Source organism: Lycium barbarum, chromosome 2 (genome assembly GCF_019175385.1).
Source record: "Lycium barbarum isolate Lr01 chromosome 2, ASM1917538v2, whole genome shotgun sequence".
Classification (NCBI taxonomy): domain Eukaryota; kingdom Viridiplantae; phylum Streptophyta; class Magnoliopsida; order Solanales; family Solanaceae; genus Lycium; species Lycium barbarum.
The window spans coordinates 151,417,310-151,437,232 of NC_083338.1; the positions used below are offsets into that span (position 1 = coordinate 151,417,310).

The 19,923-nt window shown below is 35.3% G+C and overlaps 3 protein-coding genes across 7 annotated transcripts; 2 read left to right on the plus strand and 1 right to left on the minus strand.

The window, feature by feature from the left end:
* The first annotated feature begins 448 nt into the window (after positions 1-448).
* Positions 449-6,626, plus strand: LOC132628149 (calcium-dependent protein kinase 29). The gene is made up of 8 exons (XM_060343886.1): positions 449-1,390; positions 3,966-4,109; positions 4,539-4,691; positions 4,829-4,944; positions 5,045-5,212; positions 5,297-5,424; positions 6,153-6,252; positions 6,354-6,626. The coding sequence occupies exons 1-8, from the start codon at positions 664-666 to the stop codon at positions 6,426-6,428; spliced, it is 1,611 nt and encodes a 536-aa protein (XP_060199869.1). The 5' UTR covers positions 449-663; the 3' UTR covers positions 6,429-6,626.
* A 1,179-nt stretch (positions 6,627-7,805) lies between these two features.
* On the plus strand, positions 7,806-11,356 carry LOC132628151 (RNA pseudouridine synthase 2, chloroplastic). The gene is made up of 8 exons (XM_060343887.1): positions 7,806-8,258; positions 9,002-9,145; positions 9,516-9,743; positions 9,863-10,065; positions 10,171-10,249; positions 10,705-10,880; positions 10,968-11,070; positions 11,150-11,356. Exons 1-8 carry the CDS (start codon positions 7,932-7,934, stop codon positions 11,174-11,176), a joined length of 1,287 nt encoding a protein of 428 aa, XP_060199870.1. The 5' UTR covers positions 7,806-7,931; the 3' UTR covers positions 11,177-11,356.
* Positions 11,357-11,490: 134 nt separating this feature from the next.
* On the minus strand, positions 11,491-18,396 carry LOC132628152 (probable prolyl 4-hydroxylase 3). Of its 5 annotated transcripts, XR_009578035.1 has the most exons (10): positions 18,053-18,395; positions 17,259-17,349; positions 15,723-15,820; positions 15,158-15,255; positions 14,080-14,209; positions 13,763-13,950; positions 13,029-13,117; positions 12,386-12,721; positions 11,981-12,042; positions 11,491-11,874 (listed from the first exon to the last, which is right to left on the minus strand). XR_009578035.1 is itself a non-coding variant. In XM_060343888.1 (8 exons), the coding sequence occupies exons 1-7, from the start codon at positions 18,247-18,249 to the stop codon at positions 13,044-13,046; spliced, it is 876 nt and encodes a 291-aa protein (XP_060199871.1). In that variant the 5' UTR covers positions 18,250-18,394; the 3' UTR covers positions 11,491-11,874; positions 13,029-13,043. The 5 variants fall into 5 exon arrangements, 1 of the variants encoding a protein (XP_060199871.1); XR_009578037.1 differs by lacking the exon at positions 12,386-12,721 and having other exon boundaries at positions 18,053-18,396; XR_009578036.1 differs by lacking the exon at positions 11,981-12,042 and having other exon boundaries at positions 12,386-12,649; positions 18,053-18,396.
* Between the last annotated feature and the right edge of the window lie 1,527 nt (positions 18,397-19,923).

Here is a 19,923-nt window from a genome sequence, read left to right on the forward strand (position 1 = left end):
GTGCAAGGTTTTTCATGAAGCTGCTGACGCTGTGAGGCATTTTACAAGCTGCTGGCAAGCTGCCTGCTTGAGCTACTCGCAAGCTGCCTGCTTGAGCTATTCGCAAGCTATCTACTTGATTGTAAGCTTATCCAGATGACTGTGAATTTGAATGGACATCCACAATACGGTGTATTTATAACAGTAATGACATATTTAGAGTTTCCTGAATCCCATTGTTATATCAACCTTAAAAGATAAGAGAATCATAATTAAGGGTATATAAGTCAAAACATTCTTAATTTTTAGAAGTTAGTGAATTCCTTAATTCATGTGTCAAAACTTAAAACTTCAATTATTTTGGATGAGAGCGAATAACTTTTTACCTCATAATATATGCCATTCAGTGGCTGACTGGCTGGTCCACGTCTTATTCACATTTTCGGTTATATAAACCAAACCATAAGCCAGCAAAAAGTAAGAATATACCAAAGCCAGAGCAACAATACATCCAAACATACACGCCAAAGGCAAAGCAAAGCACCTCCAAAAGCAAAACACTCTGCTTGCAAATTCACAAAAATTCCCAGCAAAATACTTTACTTAATCTTCCTTAAACATCCATCAGTCCACAAAACTCTCCAAAGAAAAAAAAAAAAAACTCCATTCTCTTTCTCCCAAAAAATGGGTATCTGTTTTCCTAAATGCTGTTTTACACATTCTAGAGATGTCCCAATTTCATTATCTCCTTCAGAATCTCCTGAATATCATCCAATTCCTGTATTATCTCAAAAATACCCTCAAGAATCGCCTCCAGCACCACCACCACCACCAGGGCCAATTTCGTCTTTCAGGCCTATGACAGGAACTAGTACTTTTTCATCATCATCATCTACTCAAATTGGTCCAATTTTAGGCAAGCCTTATATTGACATTGAAACAATCTATGATCTTGATAAAGAATTGGGTAGGGGTCAATTTGGAATTACATATCTTTGTACTGACAAAGTAACTGGATTGAAATATGCATGTAAGTCAATTTCAAGAAGGAAGTTGATAAGTCCAAGGGACATTGATGATGTTAGGAGGGAAATTACTATACTACAATATTTAAGTGGACAACCAAATATTGTGGAATTTAAAGGTGCTTATGAGGACAGACATAATTTGAATTTGGTTATGGAGTTGTGTTCTGGTGGTGAACTTTTTGATAGGATTACTGCAAAAGGGAATTATTCAGAGAAAGAAGCTGCAAGAATTGGAAAACAAATTGTGAATGTGGTGCATGCTTGTCATTTTATGGGAGTGATGCATAGAGACCTTAAACCTGAGAATTTCTTGATGGTTAGTAAGGATGATGATTCTCCATTGAAGGCCACTGATTTTGGGATCTCTGTTTTCATTGAAGAAGGTTAGTTAGTTGCATTTTTTTTAAAATGTTTTTTATAGTATTATTACTCCCTTGCTTCTTTATGAGTGTCAATTTTTTTTACTCGAGTTTTTCCCTTCGTACTTAGAGACGAAGTTATGATTTTGAGTTTATGGGTTCTGTTTAGAAAATGCAGTTCACAGGTTCTTGATAATTTGTTTATACATATTAAGTGAAATTTTAAATGTAAATATAGGGTTTGAGTCAAATTTACTAGATGGTGCCGAATTCGGTGGAAGCTCTAGCTCAGCCCTTGCTTCTACTGGTTTTTTTTTACAGCTGGTGCTTAGTACCTGTATTTGGACCTGACTAAGTCCAAATTCGTGTCGGAAAATTCCATATTGATGGTAAAACGCTCACTAACAAAGACAACTCCATATACTCAGGACTTCAATTGAGACTTCTAATTACGGACTAAGTAGTAATATCGTTTACCACTCTACCACAATTATCATTGGTTCTTCTAATGCCGTTAAATTGGTTCACTTCCATATGGAGTATATTAGTCTTTTGATGTCATGTGAACAATAAGCTTGATCACTGAAGCTGGATAAAGTCTTTAAGTAATCAGATTAATTGATGGTAATGATTAGATTAGTGGTGACCAAATAAGTTAAGCTTGATTACTGCGCTTTGATAAGGTGATTTGTGACTCTTGAATTAAGTATTGCTCTCTGATCTTTTTTATTTGTTATTTAAGGTTTTAGCACAATAAATCTATTAAGAAGTCTCAATTTAATAGCAGTAAAAACAAGGGGTATGTGACAAAATTATCCTACGCTTTCGTCCAACTTCAACTTTAAAATACTCCTATATTTTTCAAACTCCAACTAAATAATGTTCAAACACTCGAGATAGAATTCCTCTGGAACTATGCTACTCTACAGGTCAACTAATTAGGCTTAACATATGCTTTTACTTTAGTTTTCGACCTTGTATCCGGTGCTCATTTTGTGAACGACTAATTTGGATTCGCCGGGCAAAGTGCTCCCTATCAAGACCACTCCACACTTCTGTCCCGGAAGCAGGACCTTCCCTTTTCTTTGACCAAAGGGCCCTCAAACCTTTATGGTTTCGTGCCGAACCTGATCTCCATCTTCGAACTTCTCGTTCGATGAGACCTCAGGTCTCGTTGTTGCCGTTTTCTAGGTCACTCGAGACCTAAGTGAACAAATGCTATCAAATTAGATGTGAACAAATTCCTGAAATCCTTTCTTAGGAGCCGTTTGGACATGATTTGAAATCATGAAATTATGTTAGGATATGTAATTTGAATATCTTAAGTTGTATTTTCTCTTATAAATATAAAAACTCACAAATTGTGAAAGCTATGAGATAAAATACATATCCCAATATTGATTTTGTTTTATAATTTCAAATTATGATTTCAAATCGCATATCAAATCGCCTGCTTTTTAGTTGGAGAGAGAGACTTATGAGTTGCTGCTCCTTCACGCGGTTTAAAGTGTACAAGAATCAAGAACTGAGTGTGGATATGGGAAGAATAAAACATTAGTGTCAATTTGATGGGACAGCTTGCTAGACTTTGGTCCGGAAGTTTTGAGACTTACATATGTGGATGTCACTTTCGGTCAACCCTGACCCTGGTTGACCCAGTCAATCGAAACTGACAGGTCAATGTATATTTTCCCTTGTTCCCCGTGTAAAACCAGCAACATACTGAATGACATTACGCAGGTTAAAACCTCAGTCCCTTGTCACAAGAACGTGTAATTGGATATAAAATTTAAAAATTAAAGAATACTTTTGACGTGTAAAACTGTAAATCAAATATCCATATGTAAAATATCCGAGTTATTCTTTTAAGTAAGTGATGATACGATTTTCACGCATCTTTTCATTTTGCTTCTCCTTATTATTATTATTTTTTTTTTTTGTGTAGAACAAGATATTTTATTTATGACTAAGTAGGGTACATGGTGGTTAACAGAATTAACCACCGTTGTAGAAGTAGCTAATACATCAGAGTTAATAATACTAGGATTACCAAGTTTTGCTAGACTATTACAAACCAAAGGACTAATATCCCTAATATGATAAGTGGATCTCAATGAACGTACTAAGATTAAATTGTTTATAAAAACAAAAAGGTAATCTTTTGGGACAAATTAAAAGGAAAAAATGCATCACATGAAATGAAACAATACATATTTAGGCATGTAAATTGTTTTTGTGCCACATCTTGGGTTATTTCATATATCAATTACTATAATTCGATTATTGTGATTTTGATTTAATAATCATTTTAAGGTGATAATCTAATTCGATTTTGTTATACTATAATTCGATTATTGTGATTTTGATTTAATAATCATTTTAAGCTAGTTTATTTATGTAATATCTTATTTTTACTTCTAAATAATTGATGTTAGTTTTTTATTGGAATATGTCCCTAATTAGATGTTCTAAGGCACTTAACATTAGCGAGATAGAGTCATGTTTGTGTATACGACTAACCAAATTACTTCTTCTTATGTCTTTAAAGATTTTGATTATCTAGTTGCAATAAGAATTACATTTAGTAATGATTCTGCAGGAAAAATTTACAAGGATATCGTTGGAAGTGCATATTATGTTGCTCCTGAGTTGTTGAAGCGTAAGTATGGGAAGGAGATAGATGTTTGGAGCGCTGGAGTTATTTTATACATTCTATTAAGTGGATTTCCTCCCTTCTCGGCTGGTACGTACACTTTTTCCGGGTAAACAAATAGTAATCACTTTTTAGCTCATGTAGTTTTTCAAAGATAGGACTGAAAAGTGGTCAATGAGCGCTATTTCTACTCGTTTTCTGTTAGAATAATGTGTTCTTATGGTAGAGTGGTGAAATTTTTAGTTGGAAACTACTCTTGTAAGAAATTTATGATGAGTTTTAACAGTGTAGACGAATTTTTACACTATTAGGTCGCCCAAAAGATAATTACAGGTAACTAAATTGTTCATAATAAGTGAAATTTGCAATTTGGAAAATAAGGCGTGTCCATTTGAAGAACTAATCTTGTGTTGCTTGTGCTGGACTTCAATTTTAATATGGCATTGTGGTCGTGAAGTGATAAACTTAATATTCTGCTTTCTGATTTGACAACTTCATGTGTTTGTACATGTACATCAGACACTGAGAAAGGCATATTTGAAGAAATTCTTAAAGGCCAATTGGATTTTGAATCATTTCCCTGGCCTTCTATCTCTGCCTCAGCAAAGGATCTTGTGAAGAAAATGTTGACAATGGATCCTAGAAAACGGATCACTGCAGGTGGAGCCCTCGGTAAGTGCACGTTACATCTCCATCTATAATAATTTTTATGTATGATAACTGAACTTTACTAATTATAAAGTCGTTAGTCATGATTTTACTGTAATAGTTGAATCAATAATAGAATCCGATAATCATGCATGATCCAGAACATCCCTGGCTCAAGAAAGACGGTGAAGCATCAGATAAGCCTATTGATAGTGCTGTTTTGTTAAGACTAAAGCAATTCAGAGCAATGAACAAAATGAAGAAACTCGCTTTTAAGGTAACAAAATAGCCACTTAGTGGCATAACATTTACTCCTTCCGTTCCAGTTTATGTGACACACTTTCCTTCTAATACTTATATATACAACTTGCTTGAAGGTTATTGCGGAAAATTTATCAGAAGAAGAAATCAAGGGACTAAAGCAAATGTTCAATAACATGGATACTGATGGAAGCGGTACAATCACGTATGAAGAACTTGAAACAGGATTGTCTAGACTAGGATCCAAGCTCAATGAAGCTGAAATAAAACAACTGATGGAAGCAGTAAGAATGTTATAATATTTGATTTATTAGAGTCAATTTGATTAAAATGTGTACTTATTTTGCATTGACATTTTCCTATTATAGGCAGATGTTGACAACAGCGGGACAATAGACTATATGGAGTTCATTACTGCTACTATGCATCGACACAGACTCGAAAGAGAAGAATACTTGTATAAGGCTTTCCAGTTTTTTGACAAGGATAATAGCGGGTATGAGTTTTCTCCATTTTCCTTAATGTCGAACTTACCATGTTCCAAAGGCACATTATAACGACACTATGATGTATTTCAAAGCTTGTTTCACCTCCCCCGACCAGTAACTGAGCCAGATATTCTAACAACGGGATTCAAGAAAATGCAAGAATGCCACACCTAGGATTCAAACTGCAACCTAAAGCAACTTTATGCCACACCTAGGATTCAAACTGCAACCTAAGGCAACTTTTCCATGACCTTTGTTGTTACATTAGAAGTGTTCCTTAAATTTAAAATTTTATGTATATACCAAAAATATGGTTCTATCCCAAATGCACCGTATAATTTTACAACAAATGGGATTCAATTGAACCCCTTTCACACAATGTAACCGTCCCAACCCACACAACCAACCCAGGGTCATGTTTTCATAATAAACTGTTTCTTGATAAATATGAACGTGCATCCTTATTTGCAAATACAGTCAAACCTCTCTACGATGGCATCATTTGTCTAGCTATTTTTTGGCTATTGTAGTGAATGCCGTTATTAAGAACATATAACATAACTTAACATGAACAATCAGTTTCAAAGAGAACTTGGCCGTCATAATGAAATGTTGTTATAGCAGGACGGGGTTTATAGAAAGGTCTGATTATATCTTTGTTCAGACTGACTGTTGTACACGATTCTTGGATTAATTAAACAGTTTTTTTTTACTTCTGCTTGTCTTGTTATGCCAGATTTATTACAAGAGATGAACTTAGACTTGCTATGGAAGAATATGGAATGGGGGATGAAGCTACAATAGATGAAATCTTGGATGATGTTGACACGAACAAAGTTAGTCAATTCTCTTATAATAAGCTAATCTTGCATTCTCTAATTCCTCTTTTTTCAATGCAACAAGTTTTCTCATATATGTTTTGTTTTCATAAATGTAGGATGGGCTAATTAACTACGAAGAGTTTGTCGCGATGATGAGAAGAGGAACCGTTGAAGAAGTGAAGCAATTATGAAATTAACCATTTTGGCCAATTGTGGATTGCCTTTGAGAGTGAATTTTCTTCATCTGTGTGCTAGAATTACAAGCATTTTCCATGAATAAGATTCTCCCTGTGTGTAAAAAATAAAAATGCAATGAAGTGCACCTTGCAAGAAGCAGTGTCCCTACTCAATGTTAATTCTATTAACAGAACACAGAGAGACTTGTTACATTGCTATGGAGTACTACTTATTAAGAAGGAAAAACATAAGGTTAGCAGATGAGAGAAGGTTAATTAGTAAAACCATTACCAATAAAATCATCATTTATACAAGTGGACAATACCATTTTTTGAAAGAAAGCGAATAAATAAGATTAGTATGAAATCAGGAACTACATGCTAGGAAAGTTCCGCAAAAAGATAAAAGTATAGGGAACATTGACACTTATGTCCCTATTTTGTGTTGGTCTTTAATTTTTATCCCTCGTAACTAATAATATTTTCACGAGACATTTATTTATATTTTCGCATCATATATCTAACACGCCCCGCTAAGCATGACTTTGATTTTGAAGTGTAAACGTTAAAGACCAGCCCATTTGAAGGGCAAAAGTTAAAGACCAGCCCGTTTGAAGGGAAAAAGTGCAATTTTGGGGAAATATAGCCTAGCTTTATTTGTTTGCGCGGCTTACCTTCTTTAGATGTGGTCTTTAATTTTTGAAAGTAAAAAATAATCCGAGATTTTGGATTCGAACCCTCACTTGGTAAAAAAAAATCGCAAGGCAAGGCGTTGCAAAAAGTTTGTCTTATGCGGCAAACTTTACCTTAAGACATAACTAAAAGTCTGCCTTATAAGGCAAAATGTGTCGTCTCCGCCAGACTTTTAGTAATATCTTAAGGCAAACTTTTTTCAAAGTCTTACCTTGTGAATTTATTTTATTTTTATAATTAAACTGGAGTTCGAATCCAGAACCTCGAAATATTTTAGGCGAAGGACAAAAATTAACGGCTAGCAATTTGAGGGACAAAAATTAAAGACCACCCCCAAAGAGGGGCTATCGTGCAAATTATGTTATTAGCCCAAGCCCAAAAATATAGGGGTGTTCAGAATTTATTTTGCGAATTTTGTCCATTTATTTACCCAAAATGTAGTGTCTTTTTTGAGGCTATTTTATTGATATCCTCAAGGAACTCCGGATGTTTGAACGTGTGTAATCAATTTTTCAAATACATTAATATCTATTAATGGTGTTAGTAGAGCTCGTGTGTTCAGTCCAGCATTCGCTCTGTCTTGTTTCCGTCACTGATAAGGTCACCGTTTCCACTCAAACATGAAAAGACTCAAATATGTTATTATGAATCATTAAAAATAATTTATTTATGTCATTGAAGTATTAAAAATGACTCTAGCATACTTAAGGGACGAATTTGAAGTTATCTTCAAACATAAGGGACCATTTATGTCATTTTCTCTCATATCTCCAGTTCTGAAAAGACTACTGTTTCTCCAAGAATCTAAAATCGGGAGCATCAGCAATGCTAGCACTAAACCCAACATCAATCTTTGTGTTCCCACAACAAAACCCAAAACCATTTTCATTTAATAGGGTTTCAAAATTCATTTCCAGAGCAATTTCAAGATTCCCCGGGGATTCCGATTCCGACGACTCACCGGAAGAAGTTCCCGTCCACCGGCGGTCCAATTACTCCGGTGTAAAGCTTGAAGAAACAGTAGATGTTAAGACTGTAAAGCTAAGACTAGATTCTTGGGTTAGTTCTCGCATTAATGGTGTTAGTAGAGCTCGTGTTCAGTCAAGTATAAGAGCCGGCCTTGTTTCCGTCAATGGACACGTCACTGATAAGGTAGGTGCCACTGCTCTCCACTCAAACATTATATATATAGTAAAAGAAAAATTGAAATTATATATTGTCAAACCTCTCTATTACTTTGTAGTTTGTCTAGATATGTTTTTAGTTGCTGTACTGAAATGCTAGAACATAACATGAAAAAATGGTTACAAAGAAAACTTGGCTGAAATGTTGTTATGGATAGAGGCAGAGCCATGATTTTTAGTAGGTGTTTGGCTATAGAAACCAAATATTTTCACCTTAGTTGGAATTTATTAAGTTGGAGTACTGTTTGGTTATAATTTTTGCAAAGGAGAAAAGAGAGCACTTTATTTGAAATTTATTAAGATGGAGTTGGAAAACAGGTTTGGAGCACTTTTCTAAATTTGAAATATTACTTCGCTTTCATTTCCCCAAAGTAATTTATGCGGTTTGATAGACACACTTGAGGATGAGTTCACAGGTTCAATAGGAACAACACTTAGTTGAGGTGCATATGTATTAAGCCATTTTTTTTGCTTACTGGGTTCTGAATAGATTATTTGTATTGTACATATCAAATAGATTTTTAACATAAAAATACAGGGTTTGAACCAATTATAGAGGATGACTATTATAGGGAAGTCTTACTTGTATTTGTATTAAGAAGAGGGTGCAGTGGTACTCTCTCATTCACTGACTTAAAAATCCTGGATTTGTCTCAGTTTTGTTCTCTATTTTTTGTTTTGTTCGTAAAGATTGGATTTTTTCTTTTGCAGGTCTCACAGATGGTAAAAGGTGGGGATAAGGTTAATTGTACAATATCTGATTTGAAGCCTTTAAGAGCTGAACCAGAGGATATTCCATTAGATATAGTGTATGAAGATGAACATGTGCTTGTTGTTAACAAGCCTGCTCACATGGTAAGTTCTCGAATCATCTTCTAGTAGTTGTTTTGCATCTTTCTTTGACGGAACATTTATTTGCGTGTGTATTATTCAAACACTTGAGAAGAGTAGAATCACTTACCACAGTTCTGTTTTGTGATGTCTAATCAGAGGCCGAGTTAGGAATTTTAGTTTATGGGTTCTGAATCACAATCCTGTTCGTTTACTGGGTTTTGGCTAAATTCTTTGTACATATTAAATGAAATTATTATGCAAATACAGGGTTTGAGCTAAAGCTACTGGGTTCTGCTGAACCCGTAGCTCTAAGGCTAGCTCCACCCCTGGGTGTCTTGTCCAATAATGGCTATCTTTTCTGAAAGCTCAAGGGGATTTTGTTTCAATACAGGTAGTTCATCCTGCACCAGGAAATGCTACTGGAACGCTTGTAAGCGGAATTCTTCACCACTGCAGTCTTCCCACTCTTTCATTTCCGGGTGAGGAAGTGCTTTCTGATGTGGAGGATGCTTCTGATGATGAGTTGAACCTGTCTTCTGTTATGCGTGAGTCAGCTGTTCGGCCAGGAATTGTGCATAGGTTAGACAAAGGAACAAGTGGATTGCTTGTTGTAGCGAAGGTGAATTCCTACTTACAGGCTCTGAAGATGGGTAATTCATGTCCCTTATATTCTGAGAAATTTGTGCTTGTGTTACTAGACTATTTTGCTTAATTTAAACATCTTTCATGTCCCTACAGAACGAGCATTCTCTTGCCGATCTAGCTGAGCAGTTTAAGAAACATACCATAAAGAGAGTATATGTTAGCATTACTTGTGGGGTACCAACATCAGTTTCAGGACATGTTGATGTTCCTATTGGTCGTGATTCTAATAACAGAATCCGTATGGCTGCTATTCCTGGAACACCTAAAAGTGGAAAATCCCGTCATGCTGTCAGTAGGTGCTGGAAACTCGTTTCATACTTTGTTTTCTTTGTCTTCTCCTCAAAATATATGCTGATTATAGGTCTTTCAGTGACAAGTAAATCAAGTAATACTTTTTTCAGGTATAAAGTAATTGAAAAACTTGCTGGGGGTGGCTCCACATTGGTTGAATGGAGGTTAGAAACCGGGCGGACTCATCAGGTACAATATCACATGGACTCTTAGTTACTCATGACAAGCTTTATTCTTCTGCCAAAACATTGTCAATCTCATGCTTTACCAGCTTGATATAGTGCATTCTTTACAAGTCTCAAATATATGCTCTTTGATCTTTCTAGCCCGTTTCTTTTGTCAAGTCCTTCATATCTACATACTTTACGATACATATTATCGGAAGGTATGAGGTGTTGTTACTTTGTACAGTTTTTAGGCATTTCACTGTGGTGTACTTGTACAGTTAGCGCTATCAAAGCAGCCAACTTTTGAATCTACAAGTTTCACCTGATTCTAGAAAATGACATCTTAGATGCTGCTTCATATAAAAAAAATTAAAAAAATCGTAGATGGTGCCCTCATAATATATAGGATCTTTGCTTCAGCATTATTTCTATTGAACATTCCCCCTGTTAATCTCAGCGTTTGAGTTAATGAAACAGATACGTGCTCATGCGAAGTACCTAGGTATACCTCTCATGGGTGATGACGTTTATGGAGGTACTAAGGACATGGCTCTTTCGCTTCTTCAGCCTAAAACACCACCAAGGATTCATAGGAAACTTTCGGAATTGGTTTCTCGTATCGAAAGACCTTGCCTCCATGCTTTAACCCTCGGGTAAACTTGAATATTATGTTGCATCTATTCAGCATGACTAAATATAGTCGTATATTACCATTGGTGATACGTGAGTCTGGTTTTCAGATTTAGGCATCCATACACAGGCGAGAATATACACTTCACGCGGTTGCCTCCTCCTGATTTTGCTGAGATTTTAACGGAGCTACGTGCCATTAGCACTGAGAAGGTAACTCATCTGAATTACTTGTAATTTTAATACTCATAGCTCACATGTTGATGTGGTGATGTGAATGATCTACTTTCAGGTAAAAGGAGCAGCAGATCGTCTTTGATACAATCAACAAATGTGCATACGCAGACATATCAAACACAGTTTTGATAATAATACTGTAATAGATAGCTATCATGAGTTTATTCTTTTTCTGGTTATAGTTGGATTACTCTCCTATGATGTAAAGAGAGGAATTTCGATTATCTTCTATTAAAAGTCAAATGTACGCTTTAAAAAGCAATCAATGTGCATTGTCGTTTCAAGGTGCTGCAACGTTTAGAATATTGATAAAATTTTGAAGTTATGCTCCATTGCCGCAACATTTCTTCTTTTTTGATCTTGGTGTATGGGCCAGTTTGGTCACACCTCTAGTAATTAACACATTAACTTATTGATGATTTGATGAACTAAAAAGAGACACAAGGTTACTTTCTTATCCAGATAAGAACAATATTGTAGTAAATCAGACGAGCTCTAAAACGTAGCACCATAATAGATCACATAATCTAAACTCTGATTTCTGATACAGTTCGCCGCCAACTATTCTGACCTAAATGAACTATTAGAACAATATAGAAGAAACCACAAATATGCATTAATTCTTCAAAACTGGCAAGCAAATGGCCTGCGTATATGTTAATGGAAGTCTGGCAATAAGCATCACAGCAGCAGCAGAAGTCTAAACAGCCCAAGCAAGCACCATTCTCCACAACTACAATATGGTTGGGATCCATTACCGCCTGTAACTCGCCTAAGTATCTGAAACGCAGAAAAAAAGTGTCATAACCAAAGTGAGATTGCATTATCCATGAAGAAAAGTTCCGCTGTAAAACTAAGAGCCACTAATTGGATATTAGAGTTTCACCTCCAGGTTCTCGCACTCGGACAAGAAGTTTCATTAATCAAATCTTTTACTATAAACAGCCACTAATGCAATGTGTCAAAAAAAAAAAAAAAAAAAAAAAAAGGAATGAGACGAAACATAATAATGATGAAGAGCTGAAAAACTAATGGTGGTTCTGCCAAACAGTTCGCTAGATAGCAAGTAAATATTCTTTCACTTCATTGGCTATTTTACTGCTAACTAGTTGCTCAATGTGAAAGCAACTGATAGCTTTGGCAGCTAAATTTTGCTTACATCTGGATATAGGGCAAAATAGATTCATTCTGGGGAAGTCGTGCATTTTGGGTAATATTTGGAGATAAAGAGACGACTCTTCCTAAAAAAACAGTATTGAAAAACCAATGGCGCTGACTTGAAATCTCTTACCTTCAGTTGTTGTAAAGTGATATAACAAAGAGCTTCCAAGTTGAGGAGAATTAAGGGTTAGCACCACTATAATCCAAATCGGGAAGGCCCTCACACAGCGAAGATTTATATAAAATCATTACATTTATTCGTTGAATCCCAAGATGAAAGCTTTCTCCTCCTTTCTGGCTACCAGAGTCGAAGAAATGAATTGCATTCAATTTGAGAGAGAGCGAGATGGAGTTGGTTTTTCTGAATGATGGTAGTCATCTCACTGCACCGAAACTAGATGAAGGTCTTCAGCCATGTTTTTACTCCAGATACTACTTATGAATAGCACTTTGAGAGTTTGAGACACTGTAGATGGCCAAAACTGTCTCACAAGCCTATTTCTCTTTTTAATAAGGTAAAAAGTTCTATAAAACAGTACAAAGAAGGTACAAAAAGTTTTATAAAACAGTACACAAGCCTATTTCATTACTACCTTAGAGGAATTGGCAGAAATCTCAGGTTGATGGTTAGAATTTGTATTGAACAGTAACTTCTTGTTCATATGCATAACATTTTTTATTTCACCGCACTTGAGACCATGTTCTAAGCACCACTTTGGCGGCGAGGAATCTTAAGCTAGATATGAGAAAAATTTCCATAAACACGGAGATACCTTTTTGAAAGAGAATTAATTCTTGTATTCACCAACATGCATCCACTTGGTAGACGACCATTTGTTCCCTTTAATCACAGGGCAACCACCTGGAATAAAATTGTTTAGTTACGCAGATCAAAGCTGTTAGAAGAACAAAAGAGAATACTAGTTCTTGTAGGGAGTAAAATCAGCCATCAAGGAATACTTAACTTTCACAATAATCTCATAACCAGTAGACTCCTTCGAGAAATTAAATCAAACAATCAAAATGCACAGGACAGGCACAAGTTTCTATATAAATAATCACAAAATAAAATAATCATGAGCAAGGAAAATAATTATTGTACTGGGTATGTGGTTGTTGATAACTTATTCTTCTTCAAGGCCAAAAAGCTTAGCAACATGCGACATTAATGTCAGAATCCTGATATCTCTACGAGATGAATGATCAGTATGCAATTTTCAATATGTTCAGCTCTGTTCACAAACTATTGCACTGCTGGATAAAGTAAAGCTCAACAATTATTTCATCTCGTGATTAATAATAAAATATTCTAGCAAGTAATAAGACAATTCTGCTACACCAGTGCCCAAGACAAGAAGAAATTGACCCAATTAACCAGTTGGCTACTAGTAAACTTGCATCTTTTTTATAAGAGTTTCTCACAGGGAAGGAAGGAAAGGGGAAAGATTTACATTAAAGAAGGTTTAAAAGGTGTTAGTCATGGGGGATTAAGGAGAAAGAGAAGCACCATGCAAACTTGACGGATCCAAAGAAGCATCAGGCCGCATGCTCCAGAAAAGCAAAGCATCGCCCATCTTTGGTTTGACAGAGAGGCCCTTTTTAGCACATTCTGACAACTCGTTCCACCCCGGACGGGAACTGAAGTTTCCCTTTGCTGCTGGAAAAACAGTTTCACCCCCTTCTTCAACATCTGATCTGCACATGCCCCAGATAAATAAATAAAACAATCAATCACTGAGGTATTCATTATGCATGCAACGTAGCACAAATTCAGAACTTCTATGATATCTATAGTGTAATTTTTGGAGGAATTAAAAATCTTACAGATACATGAGAACAGTAGCTATGCGTTGGCCCCCATTTTGGGTGTTGAATTCATCAAGAAAGTAGTCAAAATGAGGCTCATATTTTTGTCCAGCTTCGTAATGTAAAACTTGTAGACCTTCTCCGTGTTCTGTAAACAAGCTTATCTAATCAGGGAATTCACAAGGGAAGCAAAGTACTATTATGACCCTAACAGAGGATAGATACATGTCCGCGTAGAAATGATCTTTGTTTTCCTTAAAAGAACATTAGTGACTCTAACTAACAAGAATAGAATCACCGATCTCGCTGACTCTGTTGTGAAGAGGAAAACCAAACTAGTAACTCACACTTCGAAGGCCAGGCAAAATAACAGCCTAAAATATCTCTAGACAGGAAAATATACATTTAAGTACTGCAATTTACATGAATAAAATGGAATTTTAATATCCTAAACCTCCCTTGAGGTAAGCCTAACTATCTAAACCATCAAAACTAAAGTAATTACAATTTTAGAAAAGTTGTTGCCATGTGACCTGGAGGTCACGGGTTCAAGCCGTGGAAACAGCCTCTTGTAGAAATGCAAGGTAAGGCTGCGTACAATAGACCCTTGTGGTCCGGCCCTTCCCCGGACCCCGCGCATAGCGGGAACTTAGTGCACCGGACTGCCCTTTTACTTTTAAAAGTTCCAATTATACAACCATTGCTTCTTATAAAAAGAACAAAAAAAAACACCTTTTTTTTTTTATTAGCCACGGGTGTCCGAGTCTCTTTGAGCCCCGACTAATCCCGTGGGTGCACAGGCCCTCGGCAAGGAGTTTCCCGCAAGTGCACCACGGTTAATTCAGGGTTTCCCCAGTCCGATGGCCCTCAGAAATTGTTTGCACCCAGTGGGTTTCGAACTTGAGACCTTGAAAGGGAGCACCCCAAGGCTAAAGTCAATTGCCATCAGGCCAACCCCTGAGGGTTCAAAAAAAAAAAAAAACACTTTATCAGAGAATGTTTCCCATTAATTTTCTAACAAGAACTTATGGATGAGAATGACAACAAAGAGTTCATACGCTATGATTTTTGCATGGATATCGTCCAGTCCTCGTACCTACAGGAATGAATGAAAAATCTGCTATCCTCTTCTCAATATTTCTGATAATTTTATCTCGTCCCCTCCTCAAAAACATTCCCGAACTTGTACGAACCCTGTTATATAACACTGTTAGAACATCAATTCCAGAGAAAAAATTAGCCCTCCCCCTCCTCCATCCTATTTCAGATGACACTATTTAAACTAGCACAAATTCTAAAATGTTATAGTTCGATATGTGCATCTTTTTAATAACAGTGGAGAAAAATTAGTAACAATTGATAAAGTTAATTTGTTAAGGAAAATATCGCTCAATTTAATTGAGTTAAACGAATTTATATTCTTAAACATTGTAAAAGTTGCATAAAATAAAAAGTAGGAGTACTAAATAGGATTGTGTCAGACATTTTGAGATGTCCCGAAACTGAAAATAATATTATATATTGGAACGAAGGACGAAAAGAATAAAGTCCCTAACCAAACTATTAAAAGAAAGAAAATTATAGATGAAGAAAAACCTTCATGATTGCTGGTCGTGGTAAACTTGCCAGTTAATGAAAGTAAAGAAGTTAGCAGTACAAACCTGCTATCTTTACTCTGACCGGTTTTGCTATCAACAACTGTTGACTTTGCCATGTGAGGTTTAGCTTGATTTATCAAGTATTCACATTCTTCCTTGGACTGTTGAAATGCAAACCACATTGTCAAAATAAGACTTGTCCATTTAACAATATCTTAGTGAATCACAAAAGAATGATGCATGTTATAATCAAAGTGATCTAAGAGCAACTGCGTGAAACATAAATGGAGAAAATATACGGAAACACTGAAGAATACTCCTTCCACACCCCACCCCCACCCCTGGCAACAACTCCACTCCACCATTTTTTGAGGAATTTAGAGAGCAAATAGATGAAAGCACCTCTAGAGGAATATATAAAATTGCTTACAAACACATAGTGACGAAACAATCAATTAAGTAATCAACTATCGCTCAGTCTCAAATTGGTTGGGCCGACAATATGAATACTCAGTGACCATTATGCTATATTTTGGTCCATTTTATTCTAGTTCTAAATGATTAACCATTAATGCAAATGAGCGGTTCTCTAAATCTCACCTTACACGAGCATACAAATCTCTAACTAAATACCAGAACTAATGCAATGTAACAACAATAACTAAACCTTAGCTCACCTATATGGATATTCTAATGCTAACTAAGTGATCTTTACTGCAAATGAGTGGTTCAATAAAACTTGCAGTTCTCTAAAAATCATTTTACACGAGCATACAAATCTCTAACTAAATACTAGAACTAATGAAATGTGACAACTAACAACAATTACAAAACCTTAGTTCGCCTATATGGATATTCTAATGCTAAATAGTTAACCTTTATTGAAAATGAGTGGTTCTACAAAACTTGAGGTTCTCCAAATCTCACCTTACACGAGCATACAAATCTCTAACCAAATACCAAAACTAATGCAATGTAACAACAATAACTAAACCTTAGCCCACCTATATGGATATTCTAATGCTACATAGTAAACCTTTATTGAAAATGAGTGGTTCTACAAAACCTGAGGTTCTCTAAATCTCACCTTACACGAGCATACAAATCTCTAACCAAATACCAGAACTAATGCAATGTAACAACAATAACAAAACCTAGCTCACCTATGTGGATACTCTTGAAAATGAGTGGTTTTATAAAACCGTCGGTTCTCTAAATCTCACCTTATACCTAGCATCAGCATACAAACCTCTAATCAAATATCACAACTAATCTAATGTAACAACAATAACTAAACCTTAGCTCACCTATATGGAGATCCTAACTGCAATTGAGTGGGCTTTAACTAGAGTTTCTCCAAATCTCACCTTACACGAGCATACAAAAGTCTAACCAAATACCAGAAATAATGTAATGTAACAACAGTAACTAAACCCTAGCTCACCTATTAGGATATTTTGCTTCCATTACATGGATCTTTGCTTTCATTCTGTTTAATTCTAAGTTAACACTTCAGTACACAAGAACAAATTAACAAAATCAGACCAAAAATGTCTAAGGCTGTGGTCACTTAATGAAGAGTAAGAGAGACACTCTCACCAAGAAATTGTGGTAAAGAAAGGCACGAGGCTCCCAAGACAAGATCTCGGTCCACTGTTCCCCTCTTTTCCCTAGTCCATCGCCTTCGCCTCTGCAAATAAATCACTTTTCAGAAATACAGTCTAACAGAATCTCATTGGATCAACAGCAACAGTTAAAACATACTCTAAGCATATAAAATTAGTGAAATTAATCAATTCTCTAATATCTCTGCAAATAAATCTATTTTCAGAAATACAGTCCAACAAAATCTCCGTGGATCTAAGCAACAGTTAAACATACTCTAAGCATAATTTTCTTTTGGATATTTTAAAAAATATACAGCTTTTGAAATTATTTACGCCACGTAGCCAAATATACAATATTATTCAGCATTATAACTGGGGGAAAAGCATTATACATAATGTGTCAACCTTGTATAAAAGGTGTTTATACACAACTATGAGCTAAATCGGGTAACAAACTCAAAATATGGGCTACGTTGCATAAATATTTTCAAAAATAGACATCGAGCTTCATTTTCCCTATAAAATCAGTGATTAACCAATTCTCTGATATCTCTGCAAATAAATCTCTGTGGATCGTTAGCAACAGTTAAAACACACTCTAAGCATATAAAAGCAGTGAGATTAATCAATTATGTAACATCTCAGCAGATAAATCACTTTTCAGAAACACAGTCAAATAGAATCTCATTGAATCGGAAAAAAACAGTTACTCTATACATATCCTAAGTATATCAAAACAGTGAAATTAATTAATCAATTTTTCTGTTATTTAAACGAAATACGTACATATCTAAATTGAAGCGTTTGAACTTGATGCGATCGTGAGTAGAGGACGTTTCATCATCGGAACCAACAGGAAGATTAAAAATGCCTAAAGCGAGAAGCATTAGAAGAACAACTGTTAGCATTAAAAGCATTGAAAGTACTAAAACCACTGTTGATGATCTCTTTCCTTGATGCCGATTTAACCTCCCTTTCGCCATTGCTTCACTGCAATTTTCTCCGAAACCCTAGATTGATTAATTAAATAAAAATATTTTCCGGTAACGGAGTTGTTTTTTCCCGGTTAGACGGTGAATTGAAACTGGAATTTATATTTATTTAATTTTAGAGTATGCTGGAGGAAGGTTCGTGGAGAAGAACTAAAAACGGAAAAGGGTCAAAATTAACCTTGAACTTTCAAAAATAGTTCATCCATACCCTTCGTTATACTTTAGGGTCAATTATACCCTTATAGTTCTACTATGGGGTCAATTATACCCTTATGTCTAACTGATGCCACGTGGCATCATCTCAGCCCTTCAAAATTATTTTACCGTCAAATAATTTTTTACCCACTAAAATAACTCAAAACGACTCGAATTTTTTTTTTCCAGCAAAAATAATACGGAATTATTTTTATATTTTTTTCTGGAAAAATTATCCGTATTATTTTTGCTGAAAAAAATTTTTTGGATCGTTTTGAGTTATTTTAGTGGGTAAAAAATTAATTGAGGGTAAAATAATTTTGAAGGACTGAGATGATGCCACGTGGCATCAGTTAGACATAAGGGTATAATTGACCCCATAGTATAACTGTAAGGGTATAATTGGCCCTAAATTATAACGAAGGGTATGGATGAACTATTTTTCAAAGTTCAGGGCTAATTTTGGCCCTTTTCCGAACTAAAAATAACGGTATATATCAAATGACAAATTGGTCCTCCTTATTATTTTTCGAAAATTACCTGATTGGGGGCTGGGTTTTGTATTTTGATTCAATGAGGGAGTTAATTTTTTTTTTTTTTTAATCAAAGAGTCGCTCTAACTTTATTTTTTAACACAAAAGTTACTTAACTAATGAGTTATTTATCTCAGAAAATCACTCCACTTTATTTTGTAACACAAATGTCACTCAACTGTTATTATTTCACCTACATAGTCACTCAACCATTGTCATCTCACCGACAAAGTCACTCAACTTGAATTGGTTGAGTGATTTTATAGGTGAAATAACAACGGTTGGTGGACTTTGTAGGTGAAACGATAATGGTTGAGTGACTTTTTAATATAATTATCGTTAGTTGAGTGATTTTTGTGTCAGAACACCAAATTGAGTGACATTTTGAGATACAAACGATTAGTTGAGTGACCGTTTGAAAATTAACTCTTCAAAAGGTATAAAAGGCCCCCCGGCTTTCGAAATAGAGCACACTGAATCTAGTTCTCTTTCTTTTTGTTTGCTTTATTCTCGCTTTCATTATATTTTGCCGGTTCTTTTTCCTATTATAAAGCAAGACTAGTTCTGATAGTTCTTCGTCAGTCAAATAGAATGATTATAAAGTAATAGAAATAGTATTATTGTAAACGCGATACTTATTATTGTTGTTGCAGGGTAAAAGTTGTTGGAGTGTCAGAATTAAGAAGTAATTCTTGTTAGTTGTTGTTGTGTTGAAATTGCGGCATAGTTTCATTATTGTTTTATGATGTTGATACTGAGGCCGCGAGGCATATCTTTTTTGTTAGATACTACTCAATCCGTTTCAATGTATATGAACCCATTTGACTGCGCACGGAGTTTAAGAAGAAAAAAAGACTTTTAAACTTGTGATCCTAAATGAGTTACATATATTTTGCATGACTATAAATCATTGCATAAAGGTAAAATGTTTTTAAAT

Bases quoted from the DNA above. Each gene is read 5' to 3' on its own strand.
- LOC132628151 (XM_060343887.1), top strand. From the start codon at position 7,932: ATGCTAGCACTAAACCCAACATCAATCTTTGTGTTCCCACAACAAAAC. The intron at 10,881-10,967 runs GTAAACTTGAAT...TCTGGTTTTCAG, and splicing joins CTCCATGCTTTAACCCTCGG to ATTTAGGCATCCATACACAG. The intron at 11,071-11,149 runs GTAACTCATCTG...ATCTACTTTCAG, and splicing joins GTGCCATTAGCACTGAGAAG to GTAAAAGGAGCAGCAGATCG.
- LOC132628152 (XM_060343888.1), bottom strand. From the start codon at position 18,249: ATGGCGAAAGGGAGGTTAAATCGGCATCAAGGAAAGAGATCATCAACA. The intron at 15,256-15,722 runs GTTTGTACTGCT...GTTATATAACAG, and splicing joins GGTCAGAGTAAAGATAGCAG to GGTTCGTACAAGTTCGGGAA. The intron at 14,210-15,157 runs GTACGAGGACTG...GCTTGTTTACAG, and splicing joins TTTTTCATTCATTCCTGTAG to AACACGGAGAAGGTCTACAA.
- LOC132628149 (XM_060343886.1), top strand. From the start codon at position 664: ATGGGTATCTGTTTTCCTAAATGCTGTTTTACACATTCTAGAGATGTC. The intron at 4,692-4,828 runs GTAAGTGCACGT...TGCATGATCCAG, and splicing joins CACTGCAGGTGGAGCCCTCG to AACATCCCTGGCTCAAGAAA. The intron at 5,425-6,152 runs GTATGAGTTTTC...TTGTTATGCCAG, and splicing joins TTTGACAAGGATAATAGCGG to ATTTATTACAAGAGATGAAC.